The sequence below is a fragment of the Syngnathoides biaculeatus genome, chromosome 10, assembly GCF_019802595.1.
Source record: "Syngnathoides biaculeatus isolate LvHL_M chromosome 10, ASM1980259v1, whole genome shotgun sequence".
Taxonomy (NCBI): Eukaryota; Metazoa; Chordata; class Actinopteri; order Syngnathiformes; family Syngnathidae; genus Syngnathoides; species Syngnathoides biaculeatus.
Genome location: NC_084649.1, coordinates 27,611,909 through 27,630,749, shown reverse-complemented (window position 1 = coordinate 27,630,749; position 18,841 = coordinate 27,611,909). Strand labels below are relative to the sequence as shown.

General features: G+C 46.1%; 2 protein-coding genes across 24 annotated transcripts in view; both read left to right on the top strand.

The window, feature by feature from the left end:
• Positions 1-542: 542 nt before the first annotated feature.
• podxl2 (podocalyxin-like 2) lies at positions 543-7,097 on the top strand. Of its 3 annotated transcripts, none has more exons than XM_061832450.1 (12): positions 543-666; positions 2,042-2,085; positions 2,162-2,279; positions 2,744-2,799; positions 3,152-3,317; positions 3,379-3,524; positions 3,893-3,967; positions 4,136-4,280; positions 5,321-5,382; positions 5,450-5,632; positions 5,773-5,970; positions 6,568-7,097. In XM_061832450.1, the coding sequence occupies exons 1-12, from the start codon at positions 606-608 to the stop codon at positions 6,625-6,627; spliced, it is 1,314 nt and encodes a 437-aa protein (XP_061688434.1). In that variant the 5' UTR covers positions 543-605; the 3' UTR covers positions 6,628-7,097. The 3 variants fall into 3 exon arrangements, with proteins under 3 accessions (XP_061688434.1, XP_061688435.1, XP_061688436.1); XM_061832451.1 differs by having other exon boundaries at positions 575-1,078; positions 1,200-2,085; XM_061832452.1 differs by having other exon boundaries at positions 612-666; positions 1,200-2,085.
• Positions 7,098-8,320: 1,223 nt separating this feature from the next.
• The window catches only part of raly (RALY heterogeneous nuclear ribonucleoprotein), a 41,962-nt gene continuing 31,441 nt past the window's right edge, over positions 8,321-18,841 (top strand). For 6 of the 21 annotated variants that reach the window (XR_009796727.1, XR_009796718.1, XR_009796719.1 and 3 more), the window contains exons 1-6: positions 8,321-9,181; positions 10,510-10,792; positions 11,918-12,005; positions 13,855-13,991; positions 14,268-14,429; positions 18,257-18,342. Coding sequence is in view for 6 of the 21 variants with exons in the window: in XM_061831585.1 (XP_061687569.1) it covers positions 9,113-9,181; positions 10,510-10,792; positions 11,918-12,005; positions 13,855-13,991; positions 14,268-14,429; positions 18,257-18,342 (825 nt within the window). In the remaining 15 variants the exon portion in view is untranslated. Of the gene's footprint in view, positions 9,293-10,509; positions 10,793-11,917; positions 12,006-13,854; positions 13,992-14,267; positions 14,430-15,559; positions 18,078-18,256; positions 18,343-18,841 lie in introns of those variants that run through there. The other 15 variants (XR_009796729.1, XR_009796721.1, XM_061831590.1 and 12 more) reach the window with 11 other exon arrangements.

The following is an 18,841-nucleotide window of genomic DNA, read 5'->3' as shown; positions in this document are numbered from 1 at the left end:
TCTCTCTCTCTCTCTCTCTCTCTTTTCACGGTTTCCCAATGTGAAATAATCAACGAAAGTGTCAGATGTTTTTTTTTCCAGGGCACTGTATGCATCAAAGTTATTAGTCTTGTCGATCTGTTTTAACAATTTCAAAATCAATAGTAAATAATTGAATTTCTCCGTCCGATCTTTTTGAAATGTTGAAACGTTTTCTTTGTCTCGTCTCGAAATAATATTAATCCATTTTTCGTAGGAGCCTATCTCAGCGGAGCCTGGGCCAGAGATATTGTATTTTATATTTAATATTTTTAATCCGATAAACTACTTCCCAAATTTTGAAATACAAATATTGTCATGTACAGAATTCATTGGGAAAAGGGTAAAAATACCTACGAAGGTGTCTTAGCCAGCATTCTTTTCTACGCACTCAAATAATAATAATAATAAAAACTACAGTGCAGTACCGGTAACCTGCCGTCCGATCGACGGCGTCCTCTAGCGACACTTGGTGCAAATTACATCTCGACGTTTCCAGCGCGGAGTGGGGCCACACAGCGCACGCGCGGGCCAAACAGTCTGCGGTGCTTTGCGTTCACGGATGAGGGAAAAGACGGTAAACGAAGATGAGGTGCAAGGCAGCGGACATGTTGGACCTGCTCCTTTTCATTTTCCTCACGCTGATTGGTCAGTCCGCGCACACGCGCGTGCACGTGGGAGTTACGCAGTGTGGGATCGTACGTGAGCGCGCACCCACGCCGACGAATGAACGTTGTATGATGAAAGAGCCATGAACGCGTCGCTCGAGTGTTCACAGAATTGAGGCCACGTGCTTTTCCTTCGGCGATTCCTCACCACTGCCGCGTTCGAGCGCTTCACAGAAATGCGCCTTTGCCACAAAAGTGACGTGCATGAAATTTCACAAAGCAACATGGCACGCTGCCGTCAGATCATTCAATGGCCTCGCTTGAGAGGCGATCGGGCATTTATCCGCCCATGCCTTTCAAAGTAGAGTACGGGATTTATAAAACTGGGCGCTCTGGGATGACTACATTGGAAGATCAGCCCGCTGTCGTCTTTGCCTTTCACACGACAGCCGGTCGGTCAAAGCAGAATATTTGCACAGACGTGTGTGATTTCACACAGCAACGGGGCCGTTCAGGCGATGTCAGCGTCTGGTTGTGACCACAAGGGGTGGCTGTGTCTTGTTTTTCCCGCAGAAAGCAGCGGAGGCGACATATTTCTGTCATTCGATGTCATTTCACACAGTGACACAGCATCACGTCACCTGAGAACCGGATGGCGTCAGCATGTGGTGTGTCCTAACTAAATACAAGGACTGTAATGTTTTAGCCTTTGTTTTTTCTACGCAGAACCCAGAAAGGGCGTGAGTGTTGTGACCGTGCATTTTCACACAGAATGCAGTCAAGGCGGGATGTTTTCACAACTGGGTACACTCTTGTGCAAAGCACAGCATCTTGCCATCAGAAAATTGGGTGATGTCTCATCTGGTGTGACCGTAACGCCTGACAAACTGTTTTCTTTTTTTTTCCCCCCCAGTCTTGTTCTTTCACACAGAACCCCCCGTCTAGGCGGGATTTTGCCAATTTCACACAGTGACACAACATCATGCCATCATTAGATCGGTTGATGAACTCACATCAGTGTCTGATGTGACCGTAAAACAAGAGCATGATTTTATTTTTGTTTGTTTTGCGTTTCACACAGAGGAGAGTAAGGACCGGATATTTCTAAACGTGTGTGGTGAGACTGCAACGGAAGAATTGATCTTTCTCAGCCTTTCACACAGAATCCCGATATTTCCGCAACTTGTGTTTCCTTTCACATACTGCGGCAACGCTCACCTAATCAGCAACCGACTCTTGTGACGTATGCAACGTCGCTGACCGTTGCTTTCAACACAACTGGGCAGGATGACAGTCGTGGTGAAAATTTACACAAACAGACCTGTGACATTGTTGACCGGCAACAAATTTGTGAGCGTGAGACTTGGCGCAGGTCCGACACTGAAGTTTTATTTTTTTTTTAATCTGTCATTCAGCATGTCCGCTCTCTGATTCCTTGACGGCGAAGTCCCGAAACCGGGTGAGGAAACCATCGAAGTCCGTTGCCCGGGCGCCCGTCTTCCGTGTCTCCATGTCTCGCATTTTTACCTCGGCAGGACCGGATGAAGGAACCGGCGGCGGGAGGCGATGGCGACGCTTCCTGGGAGGAGGCCTCGGGTTCGCCGGGACCAGTCGGGATGACGTACGCTGCGCCGGAGCTGGAGGCCATGATTGGTCGGTGGGGATGCGCGACTTTGATGGGGCACGCGCTCGAGTTTGTCGCAGATGATTTAGGGCGAGAGGCGGTGCTCGCCATGCTCGTTGGATACACGGATTACGATTGGAGAAATGTATGATTTGCAATCGTATGATTTCGGACCATCTTTGATTCATAACGCCACATGTCAACATCATTTTTGATGAACGTATATCATTTTCCCGTACATATGATGTACGGTGTGAGTACGTATACGTTGGCTTTATGATATACATTTATTGAGCGTACATTCACCGGATATGATTTATGATCATACGTGTACGCTTGTAATTATGTGGGCATCCGTATGATTTGTGACCTTTTTATTAGCTGTTGGCACACATTGTTGAAGGGGTGTACCTAATGAAATGTCTAATGCGACAGGCTGAATGTGGAGTCAAAGGTGACCCTTTGACCCGTTGACCCGTTGACCTGTTGGCAGGCTACTCTCCTCCCTCCGCATCCCAAGACCTCCCCCCGCAGAGGGGGGCTCACCAGGTGATTATCCACTCACAAACTCACCAACTAAAAGCAAAATAACACAAACTGTACGAGTCAACTACAACAACTCCTTAACCGAGCAACAAAAAAGAAAAAGCCATTCATCCATCCACTGGCTTATCCTCACAAGGGTCACGGGAGTGCCGGAGTCCATCCCAGCTATCTTTGAGCAGGAGGCGGGCTGCTTAGTACTTAAACTCATCTGCCAACGTACTAAATATTGTTGTTGCTGTTTAACGTTGTCTTCCTGTTTTATTCTCGGTTGTTACTTCCATGTTTGGTTTTATCCGCTGGTGGTGGTGTTGTTTGATTTGACTTTTGTGTGTTTTTTTTTTTTTTTTTTTTTGAGCTTTCGGAGGCGGCGCCCGACGAAGGCGGCCACTTCAGCGGTTTTGGCCTTCCCTCTTCCGAGCCGGCGACGACGACGACAGGCACGGCGTCTTCTGACATCGCCACGGCGACGGCGGCCCCCGAGTCCGGCACGGGCACCGACTTTGGACTGGTGGGGCTCAAAGGTAAAGAGGCGGATCGGCCATCTCGGTTGTCGATCAAACTCCTTTTGTTTCCTTCTCGCAGAGCCGACCCACAACGCCACCGGCGTGCCGCCTTGGCGGCCCGAAGAGGAGGAAACCGGGCCGACGCCCACCTCGGATATTTCGCCCAATGGGGACTTAGCTGAGACCAACTGGGATTGGATGACCACGCCCCCTCAGAAGCCACACGTACGTTTTTTAAATTGGGAAAACGTTGAAAGCCGAAGGCGCTGTTTAATAATAATCAGCCCCTGAACTCAACTGGACTTAGTAACATGAAATCTGCATTTTGTGAGTAAATTCACGATAAAAGTCTCACGAAGCCGAGACGAAAAAGAAAATGAAAAAGGTTCAAAGTGGACATTTTCCCATCAGCCAAATTTGTGACGGTGAGCGGCACAGGAAATGGACGGAGGAAGCCCGGCTGAGTTGCACCAAATTCAACCCCTGGACTCAGTTTTTGCTCGAAATGTGTATCATGAGTCAATACGCAGGAAGGAGGTCTGCCATTTTGCGTCGAAGGGTCCGGTTGTCGTCTGATGTCTGTCTGTCGTCAGGTGGTGTGCGTGGACTGGACGCAGCCGAGTGGACAGGGCTACGTCCTCCTCAACATGATGCGCAACCTCAAATGCGTGAGTGCTAATGACAAGCTAACCGTGCTAAAAGCCCAAAAGCGGGCACGGGCACACGTGAACACGTTAAAGTACACACTCACGCACAAACGTGGAGCTGCACGTACTTCAAAACATGACGGCTTTCAACACACAAGCACCCACATGAAAAGCTGACATGACGCGCAGGAGGAGTTCCGCGGCGACGGCGGCGTGCTCCTGACGAAGACGATGGAGCGGCGCATGAACACCACCGAGGGATCGTGGGTAATTTACCTGAGCAAGCCCAGCCACCAACAGCGACAGATGCTGATGCACGTGGCGTCTCAAGACGGTACGCACCCACACACACGTAAGCGTGGACGGATGTGCATTTTCTTAGCTGCTTATCCTCACAAGGCTTGCGGGGGGGGGGAGTGCTGGAGCGTATAAAAAACAATCCGGACAACGTGGAATGACTCCACCTACTGTGGGTAAAATTGGTGTGTTGGAGGCGGGCCTTGAAAGGTGTGGCCTAACAAGCAACGTCGAGAGCCGTGTCGGCCGGTCTGCCCCCGAGGCCCGTTTCACAAGTCTCAACGTGCCGCACGAGAAATTTGACATTTCGTTTCTGGAAGAAACAATTTTCGCCTCAATTTGGCCACCCCGTGACATTTTTGAAAATGCAGCTGCTGAAGCCGTCCGATTTGAACTTCAGTACGGCGCAGCAGCCGGAAAGCGTCGGGCTCACAGTTCTGAGGACCCGGGATTGAACCCGGGTCTTACGGGTTTGCATGTTCTCCCTCGGTGGATTTTCTCCGGGTATTCATTGGACCCTCTAAATTGCCCGTAGATGTGATTGTGAGTGCGACCGTTTGTCTCCATGTGCCCTGCGATTGGCTGGCGACCAGTTCAAGGCGTGCCCCGCCTCCTCCCCGATGACAGCTGGGATAGACTCCAGCACTCCCGCGACCCTTGTGAGGATGATTGGCTAAGAAGATGGATGGATGGCTAGAGATCCCGATCAAGAGAAAGGTCGCAAGAAAACATGCCCCAAAGACACATTAAGTGCATTTCGTTTCAGGCGTGGGTTTAAATCCATCTCCAGGTGTTGTCACTGAACCTATCAGGAGCTTCCAAAGCCGTAAACTCCTCATCTGGCCTATTAAATTCTCAAAGAAATGATTTTTTTTTTCATTACTGTGCCATTTGCCAAAATGAAATCATTTTGGAGATCCTGGAGAGCGTTCGTCTGATTTGACTTCTAGCAGTCAAAGGTGTGTTTTTGCACAGTTCATGTAAACTTGTGGCCCTCCCGTCATTTTTTTTTTTTTTTCTTGTAATTTGCTGCACCCTACCAAACATTTTCCCTGCAACTACGTGTCCATCCTTCAGGCGTCATGGCCACCAAGGACCTGCTAAGTCTGCTGGGAGAAATGCGGCCAAGTTTACACAGGGTAACTTCTCTCGGAGAACGTTTTCCTGCCCTTGTGGCATCTTGGCGCTGAACGCTGACCCCCTCAGGTTGGCATCCGAGAATACGGCGCGCCGCCTACGTGCCAGCCCCGCCGCGGCGCGTCCCGGCGCAGCGACTACAGCAAACTGTTTGTTGTCCTGTTGGTCATCGGCGCCATCTGCCTGGTCATCATCTCGTCAGGCTTCATCTACATCTGCTGGCAGAGGCGCCCGCCTTCCACCAAGACCACCGTAAGACCACCTTAAGACCACGGGGCGTAAAGGTTGACGCTAAAGTTTATTTTCCATATACGCATTATTTATTGACTGTACTTGGAAGAATACAGCAAGAGAAATTCCGCATTCCACTTCCTGTCCTGATACGTGTTCAGTTCCACGCCGAGGAGCTTCGCTTTGTGGAGAACGGTTGCCATGACAACCCCACCCTGGACGTGGCGGGGGACAACCAGCCCGATGCCGGGCCCGAAGGCCGCCGAGAAGAACAAGAACAGAAGAAGCAGAAGCCCAGCTCCAATGGACTGGTGGCGGGAGCCGAGGGCGACTGTGTGGTGGAGAACCCTCGCTGGCAGGTGAGATGAAAACCTTGGCGGACTATCTGTCATGTTCTGTGATAAGGGTACACCTGGATAGGGTCCCGGGAGAGGGTTTGATCCCAAGAAAAAGATGTAGTCCCGATAAAAGGTTCGCATCTGAAGAGAAAATTTTGGTCCAGAAAAAAAGCTACTTGTCCCGAGAGAAGCTTGTAGCACATAAGAGTTTCTGAAAAGGTTTTAGTCGCAAGAGAAGGTCGTAGTCCTAAGAAAAGGTTCTTGTCCCATGGTCGTAGTCCCGGGAGAGAAGAGAAAGTTCTAGTACAGAGACTAGGTTGTAGTTCGGAGAGAAGGTTTTCGTCCCAAGATCATTTTATGTCTCCCAAGAGAAGATCCTTGTCTCAAAAAAGGTTTGTAGACCGGAAAGAAATCTCGAATCCTACGAGAACGTTCGATACCGGTCGTCATCCAGAGGGAAGCCTCTAATCCCGAGTGGTTTTATTCCAGAAAAAGGTACTAGTCCTGAGAGGCTCGATTCCCGAGCGGAGGTTTAGCTCCAAGAGAGGGCTCTCGTCCCAAAAGAAGGTTTTCATGCCGCGTGGCAACGAGCAATAGTTTTTTTCATTGGTCCTCCAGGTGTTTGTCAATCAGGGAGCAGCCGAGGAAGAGGAAGAGGAAGAGGACACACACCTCTGATGGAGGACGAGGAAGACGATGGAGGGAGGTCGCCCACCCGCGTCGTCGCCGACAGGGCTCGCTAGCCATGCTAGCCAGTAGCCGCCCTAGCTGTTAGCCCGTGATTGGTATTCATCGCTAACATGAAACAAAAAACAAAGCACTTCAACGCTACGAGTTTGGAAATACTGCAGAACCCTTTCACTACTGTCGGCTGCCTGCTTGGCAATCTTGGCATTTTTTAGCAATGCTAAGGCTAATGATAGCGCAAGTTAGCTAGCGCTATCACTCACTCCGAGTGCCAGATTGTGAAAGCGTCGCTTGTCAACGTGTCGAGTTTCGCAACTCTCATTTTTGGATGTGAACGTCAGCTCATTCTTTTTATCGGGCCACTTGCAGTTTTTGAAGGCAGAATTTTATTTAATTTTTTTCCTGACGTGTACATACAGACGCAATTAGCCTGCTGTGCTTTTCTTGGTGCTGTTCAATTAAAAAACATGGAAAAACATGCGCTGGAATGTTGTATGTTTTACACGCTTCTAATGATTTGAATGACATTTTGAGATTCTGGAGCAAACGTAAAACTGTCCTTTGCAAATTGTTTTAATAGCGAGAGGAGGCACTTGAGCGCAGGCTGGAGGAAAAACACATTTCACATTTACTTGCGTGTGCGTTGGTACGAGAAATGACCCCATTGTATGTATGCGCCTGCGCGCTTTTAAGACATAAACAAAAGCTAACACGGGGACACACACGGCTACGTTAGCCCGGAGAGCAAGAAGCAGAATCCTACAAGTGTAACAAGAAGTTAACCAGTGTGGCCAAAGAAAAAGCCAAACACCAAGAGTTCAACCCGTTTGACGCAAAGGAATAGCAAATGTGACGATGAGCTCGAGCGACGTTCTGCATGAATAATCGACGGCGCCAGCGCTCGCTAGCGCCATTAGCGTCACGTCGCCGCGATTTCGCCTCATCTGTCGGATGAATTATTTGACACGTCGTCAAATCTCTGCTCAGCATTACTTCTCGCTCGGTAGCTTTCCGAAAGCGGAAAGTCAACGGAAGTGAGCCCAAGTTTCGAAGTAACTTGAGGAAGGAAGGAGTGCGAGGAAGTCAGCCAAAGTGAAAGTCCAGTTTGACCTTTCAGACCAGCCGCCCGTAAGCTGCTCCTTTAGTCTCATTTGTCTAAGAGAGGGCAATTCTTACATTCGCTGGAATTCAAATACTTTCATACAGTACCGTATACATTTGTAGAGTCAATTCCTAGACGTTCCTATACAGTCACATGTTTTGATGTGCGTACATTCAAACACAGTCATGCATATGAATCACACGTCAAGTACATCTCCGTGAATATATCAATTCCACATACAGTCCGACGATGTCCAGTCACATGTGAAAGAAAAGCGATGGCGGTGGTGCCCCCCTCCCCATCTCGGTCTTCGTGCCTGCATGAGGTGAGCGTTCGGTCTTCATCTTCATCTTCGTCTCCGCCAGAGGAGCATCACATCTCGCCACCTCCTCCTCTTCCCGACAAAGGTGATTTCCTTCTTTCCTTTTTATTCATTTCTTTGATCTTTTTTTTTTTTTTTTTTACGTACAACAACTCATGAGATCTAATGTGCCGAGAAAAAAAAAAAAAAAAAAAAAGTTTTTGCTTTTATTGACAGTATGCCGAGTAGACTCCCGATTTCATGAGAGCAATACCTCGGGGTGTAGTACATGAACTTACTTTAATCAATTCACTATATCTATTAGAAGTTAGTGTACAACATAGAATACATGTCAATAAGAAAACAGACCCTGAATTTACAGTTTTGAAGGAAATAATGTATAATAAAATAAACTCAGTAAAAATTTGAAATGTGATCAAACAACATTACAGTATGGCATCAGTTAATTAAATACATCCATCACAATACAATACAATTCCAAAATACATGTATGAACGTTAATTAATACAAAATGCTACAAATGGAACAAATGTAAAGACAAATAATAAAAGTAGACTTAGCCTATCACACGGAATGCATTTCATTAAATACGTTTGTGCCAATACAAAGGAAAATAAATGTCAATACAAAAATACAGTTGGAAAAAAAATAGCTTTAGTAAAATTGATTTTTTTCCCCTAAACTACATTGAACTGAAACATGTAAGGAAGAAAAATGATGAAAAGATCGAAATGAGATGAAAAATGAAGAAAAGTTTGAAATCCACGGCGAAATGGACTTCAAAAATCAGTCCACGCAGAATTTCTGCCCGGAAGAAAATAAATAGTTCCGCCCGGAATTGTTTGTGCCGTCGGGGTCCGACTTCCCATCCATTTTCCAGCGCTTCTCCGGAGGGGGGCCACCACTGACCCCCGGTGAGCCGTGCCCGCATCAGGGAAAGCGCAATCCAGTACAAGTTTTCATCATAGGTGTAGTTTTCGCCGTGCTCTGTGCCCCCGACTCCGTCAAGGTAAAGATGACGGCTCCCGGGAGGTGTTGCGTGTTTCACACGGATGTTTCTTGCGGACGGACGCAATGCCGGACCTCTAATAAACTTTTACAAAAACGACAGACGAGCGTCTGTAAGTGATTTTGATGCACTATGAGACGTGGAATTTAAATATGATGGACGAGTGAGCTGAGTGTTTTTTTTTTTTTTGGAACCTAAAATGGTAATCGCCGATGTACTAATGGTAATCGCGAATGCTAACCATTTAGCAAAGGCAGATATTGTTGTCTTTAAAAAAAAAAAAAAAAAAATCATACACCCAGTACCAACACATGCAGTGTAAGGATAGAACTCCAACCCTCGTTAATAAGAAGAAAATGTATTTCGATGAACAAAGATTGACAAAATATCTTAAAATAATCCATTGTAAAATGATCATGAGAGCCCTAAAATTAAGTAAATGGATAAAGCAAAAATGTACAGATTCACAGCCCTATGAACATTTTCATGGATTGAAAAATTGGCCAAAAAGTATTTAAAAGAAAATTCAAATTAAAAAAGAAAAATTAAGGTCTGGTCATATCTCAATCTTGACTCGTTCTCCATTCCCAGTAGTCGTGGTCTTGTTTGTCTTGGTCTCTGTGAGTTCTGGTCTGGGGCAAGTGTTGATCTCTGATATCAAGGTCTTGCGCACAACACGAGTGCGTATCCTACTCGACACATTTGCTCGGTAGTCGCTAAAGCGGGATCAAACATTGCTCCAGCGCTGAGAAAATGGATGGACGGATGTTTAAAGCAACAGAGATATAATATGTTGCAGTTCTTGCAAAGCAGGATGCGCACCGGCCCCCCCGACGGATGGGCCCTGACGCCGACACCGCGTCGTCTGAGGTTGAAAGAGCGGCGGCCATTATTGGGCTGAAAGCCTGTAATGGATGTGCAAATCAAAGGCGCGTTTTCCCCGCCGTCCATTGACGGCCATTCGGTCTGGAACAGCAAAGTCTTTGTTGCCCATCCTGAGCTCTTTTTCAAAATGGCCACCCAGGTTTACCTCCCGCGCTTCCTGTGCGGAGGCCCACGCGTGCACCAAACGGCACAAAGCTTCCAGTGATTCCCATAATCAAGTCATTCATCTAACAAATGTTAAAGTGCAATAAAGCTTCCATGTTAATGTCGGACTGACGACATAAACATGCGCAGTGCTGCTAAGTAAGAAAGTTTCAATTTGGAATTGTGTCGGGAACTTTATTGAAGTGTAGCAACCTTCACGATTTTTTTTTTCATTTAAAAAAAACAAACGTGGTTCCCTTTCTCGAGATAAAGTCAATTTACAACCCTGTAACTTAACAATTACGCAGACCCGGAAGTGGAACGATATTGATTCCCCAAATTAATTCCATTTTCATCCAACCCACGTTCGATATTACTGACACTTTCTGCGTTGTGTTTGCTTTCCTGCAGGGGGTCTCGTCATCGTCGTCCGGCATCATGTCGTCGCCGGTACGGCCCAGCAACGTGACCAACAGGCGCGACGCCGAATCGGTGGCGTCGCGCGTATTCATCGGCAACCTGAACACAGCGCTTGTGAGCAAGCGGCACGTGGCGGCCGTCTTCTCCGCGTACGGCCGCGTTCTCGGCTGCTCCGTCCACAAGGGCTTCGCCTTCGTGCAGTACGCCAGCCGCGGCCACGCCCGCGCCGCCGTCAGCGGGCACGACGGGCGCGTCCTGGCCGGCCAGGCGCTGGGTGAGTCGACGGGCCGTTTCGAAACATTTCCTTGCCAAATGGAAGGCGGTGCCCCAACTTTCGGGTGTTTGTTTTTTATTTGCGATGTAAGAAATCAAATTACCAGCGGTGATTGATCAATATATATATTTTTTTTACGATATCGACTCTTAAGTCTGGTTGCCGATATTTGGAGCCGCTAATCATTTGCAGTCGCCATCGCAATTTGAAAATTCCTACAAAAAGTGGAGCATCGTGTTTAAGAAATTACAATGTAAAAAATAAATAGCTCCTTGAAGTATTCTGCTGTAGATAAATTTGCATCTCAGCTAAAGTTAAGTGTAAATGTAAATAGTTAGAGATCGATTGAAATCCCTCCATTGTCCCGCTGAAGTTTTACGGCCTGAATTGCAAATTGCCGGGCTGATGTCACGGCTGCCGAATGTTAGGGCGGACTTATTTGCGGAATTGAACTCAACGTTGACTCGTTACGGCCTTGACACTGATTGTTCTGGATCTTTGGAAAAAAAATGGAGGGTCTGTTTGGTTCACGGCGTTTTGCCGATGCCGAGCCACGGAGGCGAAAGTTCTCCTTGAGTCTGGTGTCAATGCAGTTCAAGAAAGATTTTTTTTTTTTTTTTTTGGGCCTGCTCACCAATCACTGATCAGCGACTTTAAAAAAAATGATAGCCGATCGCAGAGCCGTAGTTACTCCAAAAATGTGGCTTTACTTTTAGTAATGTATCTCCATCAATTTGGGCACCGTTATAGTCTTCTGTCAACGAATGCACCTCCTTTTTGTGACATTGTTGTTTGTTGGTGTGCCGTGAGATTTTTCAATTCTAAAACATGTGCTTTGGCTCCAAAAAGGTTGGAAATGGCTGCTCTGGTCGGCTCATGTTCAACACAACCGCAGCCTGTTTCCGCACACCACAAGCGCTAGTACTAGCTTGCTAGGCTACGTAACGTTTTTGCTTCCCGCTCGCGGGTCGTACTGTATTAAAAGTAGGTGAACGTACCTCTCGCGAGCCTTACACGAACGTCCTCCCCTGTCCTGAGCGCCGGTGACCAACAACACACGTGCCCCCCCCCATATTCATGAATGTAATGTACACATTACGTGTTTCCTTTGCATCTTCCTCACAGATGTCAACATGGCGGGCGAGGCCAAGCCCGACCCCGACCTGCCCGGAGCGTCATTCTACCTTCAGTTGAGGACCGACTTGGACCGCAGGTCAGAAGACTTGCACATTTGATAGTATTATTATTGTTATTTTTATGAAATAATTTAGGTAACATTGAAATTACAGCTGAGTTTGGAACGTCTTACAGTCATTAAATTCAAAGTTATTGATTAGTTGCTAAAAAAAAAAATAATCTTGATCTGTAGGAACTATATCTTGTTTTTGTCATGTATGCAATTAAATATACTATTATATACTAATACTATTATTATTATTATTAGATTTTTTTGCGTTCTGCTATTATTGCTGATGTTCCAATTTATAATTAGCAAAATTATTAAAAGCAACAATAATATGTATTTCATTTGTTTTTAATTCTAAAATGGGAAATGTGACATATTTTTTATATTTTCTAGCTTGAAGTTTTAATTATTATAATTATGGTGATGATGTAATATATACAGTATTTCAAATGAAAATTGTAACAAACGTTCCCCGTTACAGTTGCAGACGTGTGAAGTGCATGTTTTCCAGCAGGGGGCGCAAAAGTCCCGTGTAACACATAAGTGCGAGTGGCCTGCTCACGCTTTGGCTTCATTTCAAAATCACACAAAAAAGATCATCATTTTGGAGGAGTTCCCATTCCCGATTGTACGAGTCACTTTTCAGTTGCCAATTTAAAGTGTGTGTGTGTGTGTGTGTGTGTGTGTGTGTGTGGGGGGGGTGTACACAAAAGTTTGCATTCAAAGAGGAGCTCGGGGGTTTGTTACAGGATCATCAATGCTAATGCGGCTAAACCGTATAACCATTTTTACTTGCATGTGCTTCGCCACAACTTGAGGTTGCCTGTGTTTTCGTGGCTTAAGCTTTCGTCACATTTTGCTGGTTCTTGCCACTGGAAACTCAGTTGATAATGTGGATCCACCTAAAATAATAATAATCATCGAGGCGTCGAGCCGATCATCGTGTTAAAGCGGGGCTGCTCTACGGCGTCAGGTCGCTATCAATAAAACGAGAGCTTGAAATATGCAGAAACTGAGGGGGCCAAAATCATATTGCGGGGTGCAAAATTATGACTGAGGGCGGAGAATGAAAATGTTCGCTGACTTGTGCGAAATTTGGATTCTCGTTTCCGTTCTCTTTGCTCCTGATTGTGATTTCTGCTTTCTGTGTTTTATTTGTTTTCCTGGCTTCCTGGCCCTCGATTCTTCACTGAGCTACGCTTCCTTCCCGATTTATGGGGATCAACGTCACCTATTAAGACTCGAGGAGACGACCTATCCGGGGCCTGGCTTCAACGGAGCGCTTTAAGCCTATCTTGGCGCCGCGAAATCTAAAGAAAATGCGAGGCTTTTAGTCTCATCGACGAGCAAATATTGACGCTTTTGTCCAATAAATGTGACGGCGTGTTTAAAATTTACACCCCACAATATCTTTTTTAGCGCTTGCGTTTCAGTTTATACGCTCGTTTCCACGTAGTTTGAGCTCTCGTTTTATTGGGAGTGACACGAGGCCGTGCGGGCCTTGCCAACGAAGGCTGCGGGATTTCCGAGAATCTTTGAAATGGAAAATGGAGCCTCCCCTTTCTTTGTCTTTTCTCACGTTTTTCCTCAGTGGGTCTCTGAAACGTTAAAGTGGTTCACAATTTGCGGTATTGTTGTGTACCTCCAGGCCACCGTACGTCGACAGCGTTGACAGGCGGCAGAAAGAATGCATTCGCTCGGGGCTTTTAGCAGGAAGGGCTTTTGAGTTTTGACGCAGCGCGGGCAATACGGGCATCCTGTTTCAATCAGCCGTTGGCGAGGTGGCGAACGGGCAGCCCTCTCCCCTAAGCAGTTGAGCATATAGCGCGTCGTATTGTATGTCATATATAATCGCTCTTGTCCCGTCTGTGTCCAGGTTGTTTGACTTCCACGGTCGGGCCCCGCCCCCCGTCGTCCGCGGGGCGCCGCCGCTCGTCAAGTGGCCACGGGCGTCGTCCCTTCCTGCGCGACTGCGGCCCCAGAACGTCAACGTCCTCCACGCCAAAGCGACAGGTGGCGCTGTAACTTCCCTCCGTCCGTTTTCCTGAGCCGCTTATCCTCGCGAGGGTTGCGGGAGCCCCGGAGGCCAGCCGGCCTCTCCCTCAAATGGCTGACAGCCAATCGCAGACACGAACATAGACAAACAACCATTTGCACTCGCGTTCACACCTGCGGGCAATTTCGAGTCTTCAGTGAACCGCGCTGTAACTTGCGTCTCCAAAAGTTTTGAAGCCAATCACAAGTTATTGTGTGTGTGTGTGTGTGTGTGTGTGCGTGTCCGTACGTAAGCAGGGAGAAGAGTTCAGCTGCAGGTCATCAAGTCTCAGTTGACTCAAATAAAAGCAAACGTCGACGCTTTGCTGGGACGCCTGGAACACATCGCGGAACGCGCACACGCCAGAGACGCAGGTGACGCGTGCGCGCCCACACAGGCGGGCCCGAGCCACACAGGTCCATAACCGCAACACACACACACACGTCAGCAACAAAGATGACATACACGGCACAAATGCACCAAAAGACCACACAGACATACACACAAAACACACTGGTAGCACATGCACACAAAGACACAATGTGCACACATTTGCACGCAAACACGCGCATGCAAATGTACACAAATGTACCAAAACCACATGTATGTACTCCATCAACACACTGGAAAGACATACGCGCGCACACACACACACCCGCGCTACAGTCGACACACTCGCACACCAATCACACGAGTGACGGCGGGGTGAGGCAAAACAAGCACAACAACCTCAACAGCGACTTGAACATAAATAAGTTTATTCTTCCTTACCGTGAGCCATTCATTACAAAGACGCGAAAGAGCCTTAAAGTTTGTTTTTCCGACCCGATGGAAACCACATGTTCGTCACGTTGCGTGTTTGACATTCGCCCGCAACCTTCCGCGTGTGCTCATTAGCACGGCCGTCGTTATCCTGACGCTCATTTCTTGCCTCCTTCGTACTTCAAACATCTAGGCGGCACGGGCTGAACCTCGTTTTATGTTTTTGTTCACACGCAACGTGAATAAAGCAAAGAAAGCGCATTGTAAAAAGGCGTTTTGGAAACGGGAGCGGGTCGGAAGGCAGTCGGGATGGAAAAGATGCGAGGAAAAAAAAAAAGGAAGGAAGGAAAAATTCAGAAAAAAAAGTTCAAGCACAGCATAATATTGATGAAGGACCCCCCCCCCCAAAAAAAAAAAAAAAAACTGCTAGCGGAAGGAAAGGAGCTTTGAGAGAAGGAAGGAAAAATGCAAAATGGTCTGAGGAAGGAAAGGAGGAAAAGGAAGAAGGTGAGGAAATAATGCAAGAAGTGAAAGTAGCATGGAAGGAAGTCAGAAAAGGGTGTCAGCTTGAAATGAAGGAAGGATGTCAAGAATAGATGGATGGATGGATGGATGGATGAGTGGACAGAAGGAAAAAACAAAGAAGTCAAGGAAGGACAGAAATAATGGACAGATGCAAAGGAGGATGGATAAATGGAAGGAAGACGCCAGTGACAGAATTGTACTGTCAACGCCATCAGGTGACACATTTGAAAAGTGTAATCCTAATGTATCACTTTTGAAGAGAGTCGCGGTGACGACGACGACGACGACGACAAGGAGCGGCGCAGCTCCGGGACGGAAAAGCGGCTCGCCGACGGAAAGTCGCGGGTTTGATCCCCGCGTCTTGGTGTTCGCCGGCCTTTGAGGGAAAACGACGCGGGCGGGAATTCTCAGCGCGGCGGACGAGTGGTTAGCACGTTCGACCAAATCACGTTAGCGCGTTAGCTTCCACGTCACCTGGTGACCGATCCCCTCGTTGTCTTTTTATCCATCATAATGCTTTGATTTTTGTCTTTTTTAAACATTTTTGAAAATGGCCGCCTTTTGTTGATACAGTGGAACGTATCGGCGGTCATACAAACCAGACTTTGACCCAAAAATCTTCAACCGGATTCTCGGTGTCCGAACACCCGGGCAAAGCCGAACCCGTGTCGAGCGATGGCGAACGCACACGTGGGGGTGCCGAGCCGCTGCCCGCATCGGGTCCAGCGGGGAGTCATGCTCACTCATAAAAAGGTAAACGTTACACATTTGCATACAGGGTGTCCATGTTATGACGTAAGTCGGTAGGAATTTACTATTTGGAGTTTGGGAACGGATTCAACTCCTTTACGTCATTGGAGAAAAAAGTTTTGGAGGTTGAACACTTCACAAGAACGACCGTGCGGTTCCACTGTCATTATTTTTGGTCATGAGGACTTTTCTTGATCAGCATATTGAATTGTCTTTTCAATATTGTGAAGAATACTTTTAAAATCGTCTTCAGTCATTTTTTCTTTTTATTGTCATTTTATTATTTGACACTTTTAATGAATTTTAATTGTCACTTTTTTTTTTCTCTTCTTGCCATTGAGACTTAATTGTGTTTATCGTGATCGTGCCCGCGTTAACGTGATTTAGTTGTCTTTTGACCCCGATGCTCTTTTGTCAAGCCTCATTCGACCTCTTATTGTCATGTATTAATCATCCATCCATCTTCTCCCGCTTATCTGAGGTCGGGTTTTGGGGGCAGTGGCTTTTTTTTTTCGCTTTCTCCCAGCCACTTCATCCAGCTCTTCTTGGACAGTCCTCCCGGTGGAACGCGCCTCAGACATCTCATAATCGGGTGGGGTGGAGGTGCATCCTATGCGGACCCCAACCTCATTTGGCTCCTCTCAATGCGGAGGAGCCGCGGCTCCACTCCGAGCCCCTCAGCCGTTCTGGACCGGAGAGCCCGGACGCCATTTTGATCATCTTGTTTGGGTGACAGAACGTTCGATCGACCCACCTCTACGTAGATAGCTTGGCTTTTGGACTTGGGTCCTTCTTTTCCACAACAAGCACAACTTAATTATGACAAAGACTATTTTTGTCAACGCTAACTATGATTTCATTCTTTTTAATCAACCCCTATTTTTCCTTAATGATTTGTTGTCATGAAGTCTTTTGAATGATGGTCGATTATTTGGATGTTTGACTCATTTCCATTGAGTGCGTTGTCTTTGTGAGACTCTTGCGAGTCAATTTATCGATTGAGATTTGTACTTTGTCGCAAAGTGTTTTATTTGTTGAAAAAGAGCGCACACGTTGGGCACGTGAGCAAATCTGCGGGCCCGAGCGGTATTGAGTTTCAAGGCGCTCCGGAAAATGGCCGGCGCCGCTCAACTTAATTTATCTCCGGAGCGTCCGCTCGGCTCCCCGTCGGGGGCGCGTGGGATCGCTGGCACATTCGCCGAGCGGCGCGTTTTGCCGGGTGCGTCGCGGCCGCCCCGCTCGCTTATCGAAACGGCCCATTCGTCTTTTTTATCTGCGCTATCAATCTTTTTGGTCATTTTCTTTCATTGGTGGGAGTCTTTTTATGGTCCTTTAAATTCTTTTCTTCTTTTATTGCTTGTCGTAATGAAAGGTTTTTAAATGCTCTTAAGGCCCTCATCGTATTTTTTAAATTCTAGTTCTGTTTATCTTCTTTTTATTGCCATTACAACTTTTGACTTCTCACATTTTTTTTTTAATGTGAATGACTTCATATTTTTTTTTATTGCCACTAATCATTTTATCCTCTTAAAGCATCTCTACTTTTGCACATAATACATTTTTAATCTCATATTCCTCATCCTTAGCCTTTCATCGTCATCCACACTTTTTGTTTTTCATCATCACTTTTCTTTTCAACATCTTTCAAATTACAATCCAAACATTTTTGCGTTGAGTTCTGGGAGGTTTAGAACAAATTTTGTTTTATGGCAGTGGACTTGAGCATGCTTTATGTTTCCTCCTCAAAGTGCCCCCAAATCAGTGTGAGCCCCGTGACCCCCACACCTGTAACCGCTTAAAAACACCCCCCCCCCCCAAAAAAAAAAAAAAAACAAAAATCCCAAAAACGTGTGAACCGACCATGAGGACGATTCAGCGAAGGCAACGAACGTGTTGGGTAGCACGCTGGACTAGCGGTTAGCATGTCCGCCTCACATCTGACAGGTTGTGGGTCAGAATCTTGTCCTGTCCTTTTTTGGCCTTTGCATTTAATTCAACATTTTACGGAGGCAGAAATGTTTGTTTGTGACCCGCTTTTGTCTGATCAAATATTTTCAATAAAACATTGACAATGAGAGTTTCTTTTCTTTAATTAGAAAAAAATGCAAAATACTCATTTTTTTTTTCCTTGATGTTCTTTTTGGTATTGTCCCAACCAAGCTTACAACACTAATTCAAGATTTTTATTTTTATTTATTTTTTCAAGGCAGTTCTAATGGGCACCAAAATCCGGTCCCGCCTCAGCTTAGCGATGGTGCCGATCCAATAATGCACTACAAAAAGAATTCAAAGGTAAATATCATTTTCATGTATTGGGAGTCAGATTCCAAATGTGGACTGGAAAAGAAATTCAAGAATTTCCTTTTCACTTGATTTTGGATTGAAAATATCAAATGTATCGATCACATTTAATACATAAAATATATTTTGCTGTCAAAAGTCAATTTTAAAATTAAATATGCATTGCGTTTTTAAGCAAGAGAGTCAAAAGGATAGGATAAGTTATTATATGCATATTACTATTAAAACTTCTTTTTCCTCTTGAATGTTTTTGAACTTTATCATTGTTGAAAAAAATATGACTTTATTAAAATGTATACAATATAATAATTGACTCAAAACAAAGATATAACCCATTTTAGAAGCAACAGTGAAAAGTTTGGATGTTTTCTTTTTAACATGCAAAAAAATCCATCTTGCATGCTTGGATTTGCTTTTTATAGTTGAGATCGTTCCTAATAATGATAATAACCATAATAAGAGCTTGGATGAATGTAGCAGCCTTGAATTT

What these genes read in the sequence shown, in the direction of transcription:
- podxl2 (XM_061832450.1), top strand. Translation starts at nt 606, where the DNA reads ATGAGGTGCAAGGCAGCGGACATGTTGGACCTGCTCCTTTTCATTTTC. An exon ending in TGGACTGGTGGGGCTCAAAG is followed by an intron (nt 3,318 to 3,378) that starts GTAAAGAGGCGG and finishes TCCTTCTCGCAG; the next exon opens with AGCCGACCCACAACGCCACC. An exon ending in TGGAGAACCCTCGCTGGCAG is followed by an intron (nt 5,971 to 6,567) that starts GTGAGATGAAAA and finishes TTGGTCCTCCAG; the next exon opens with GTGTTTGTCAATCAGGGAGC.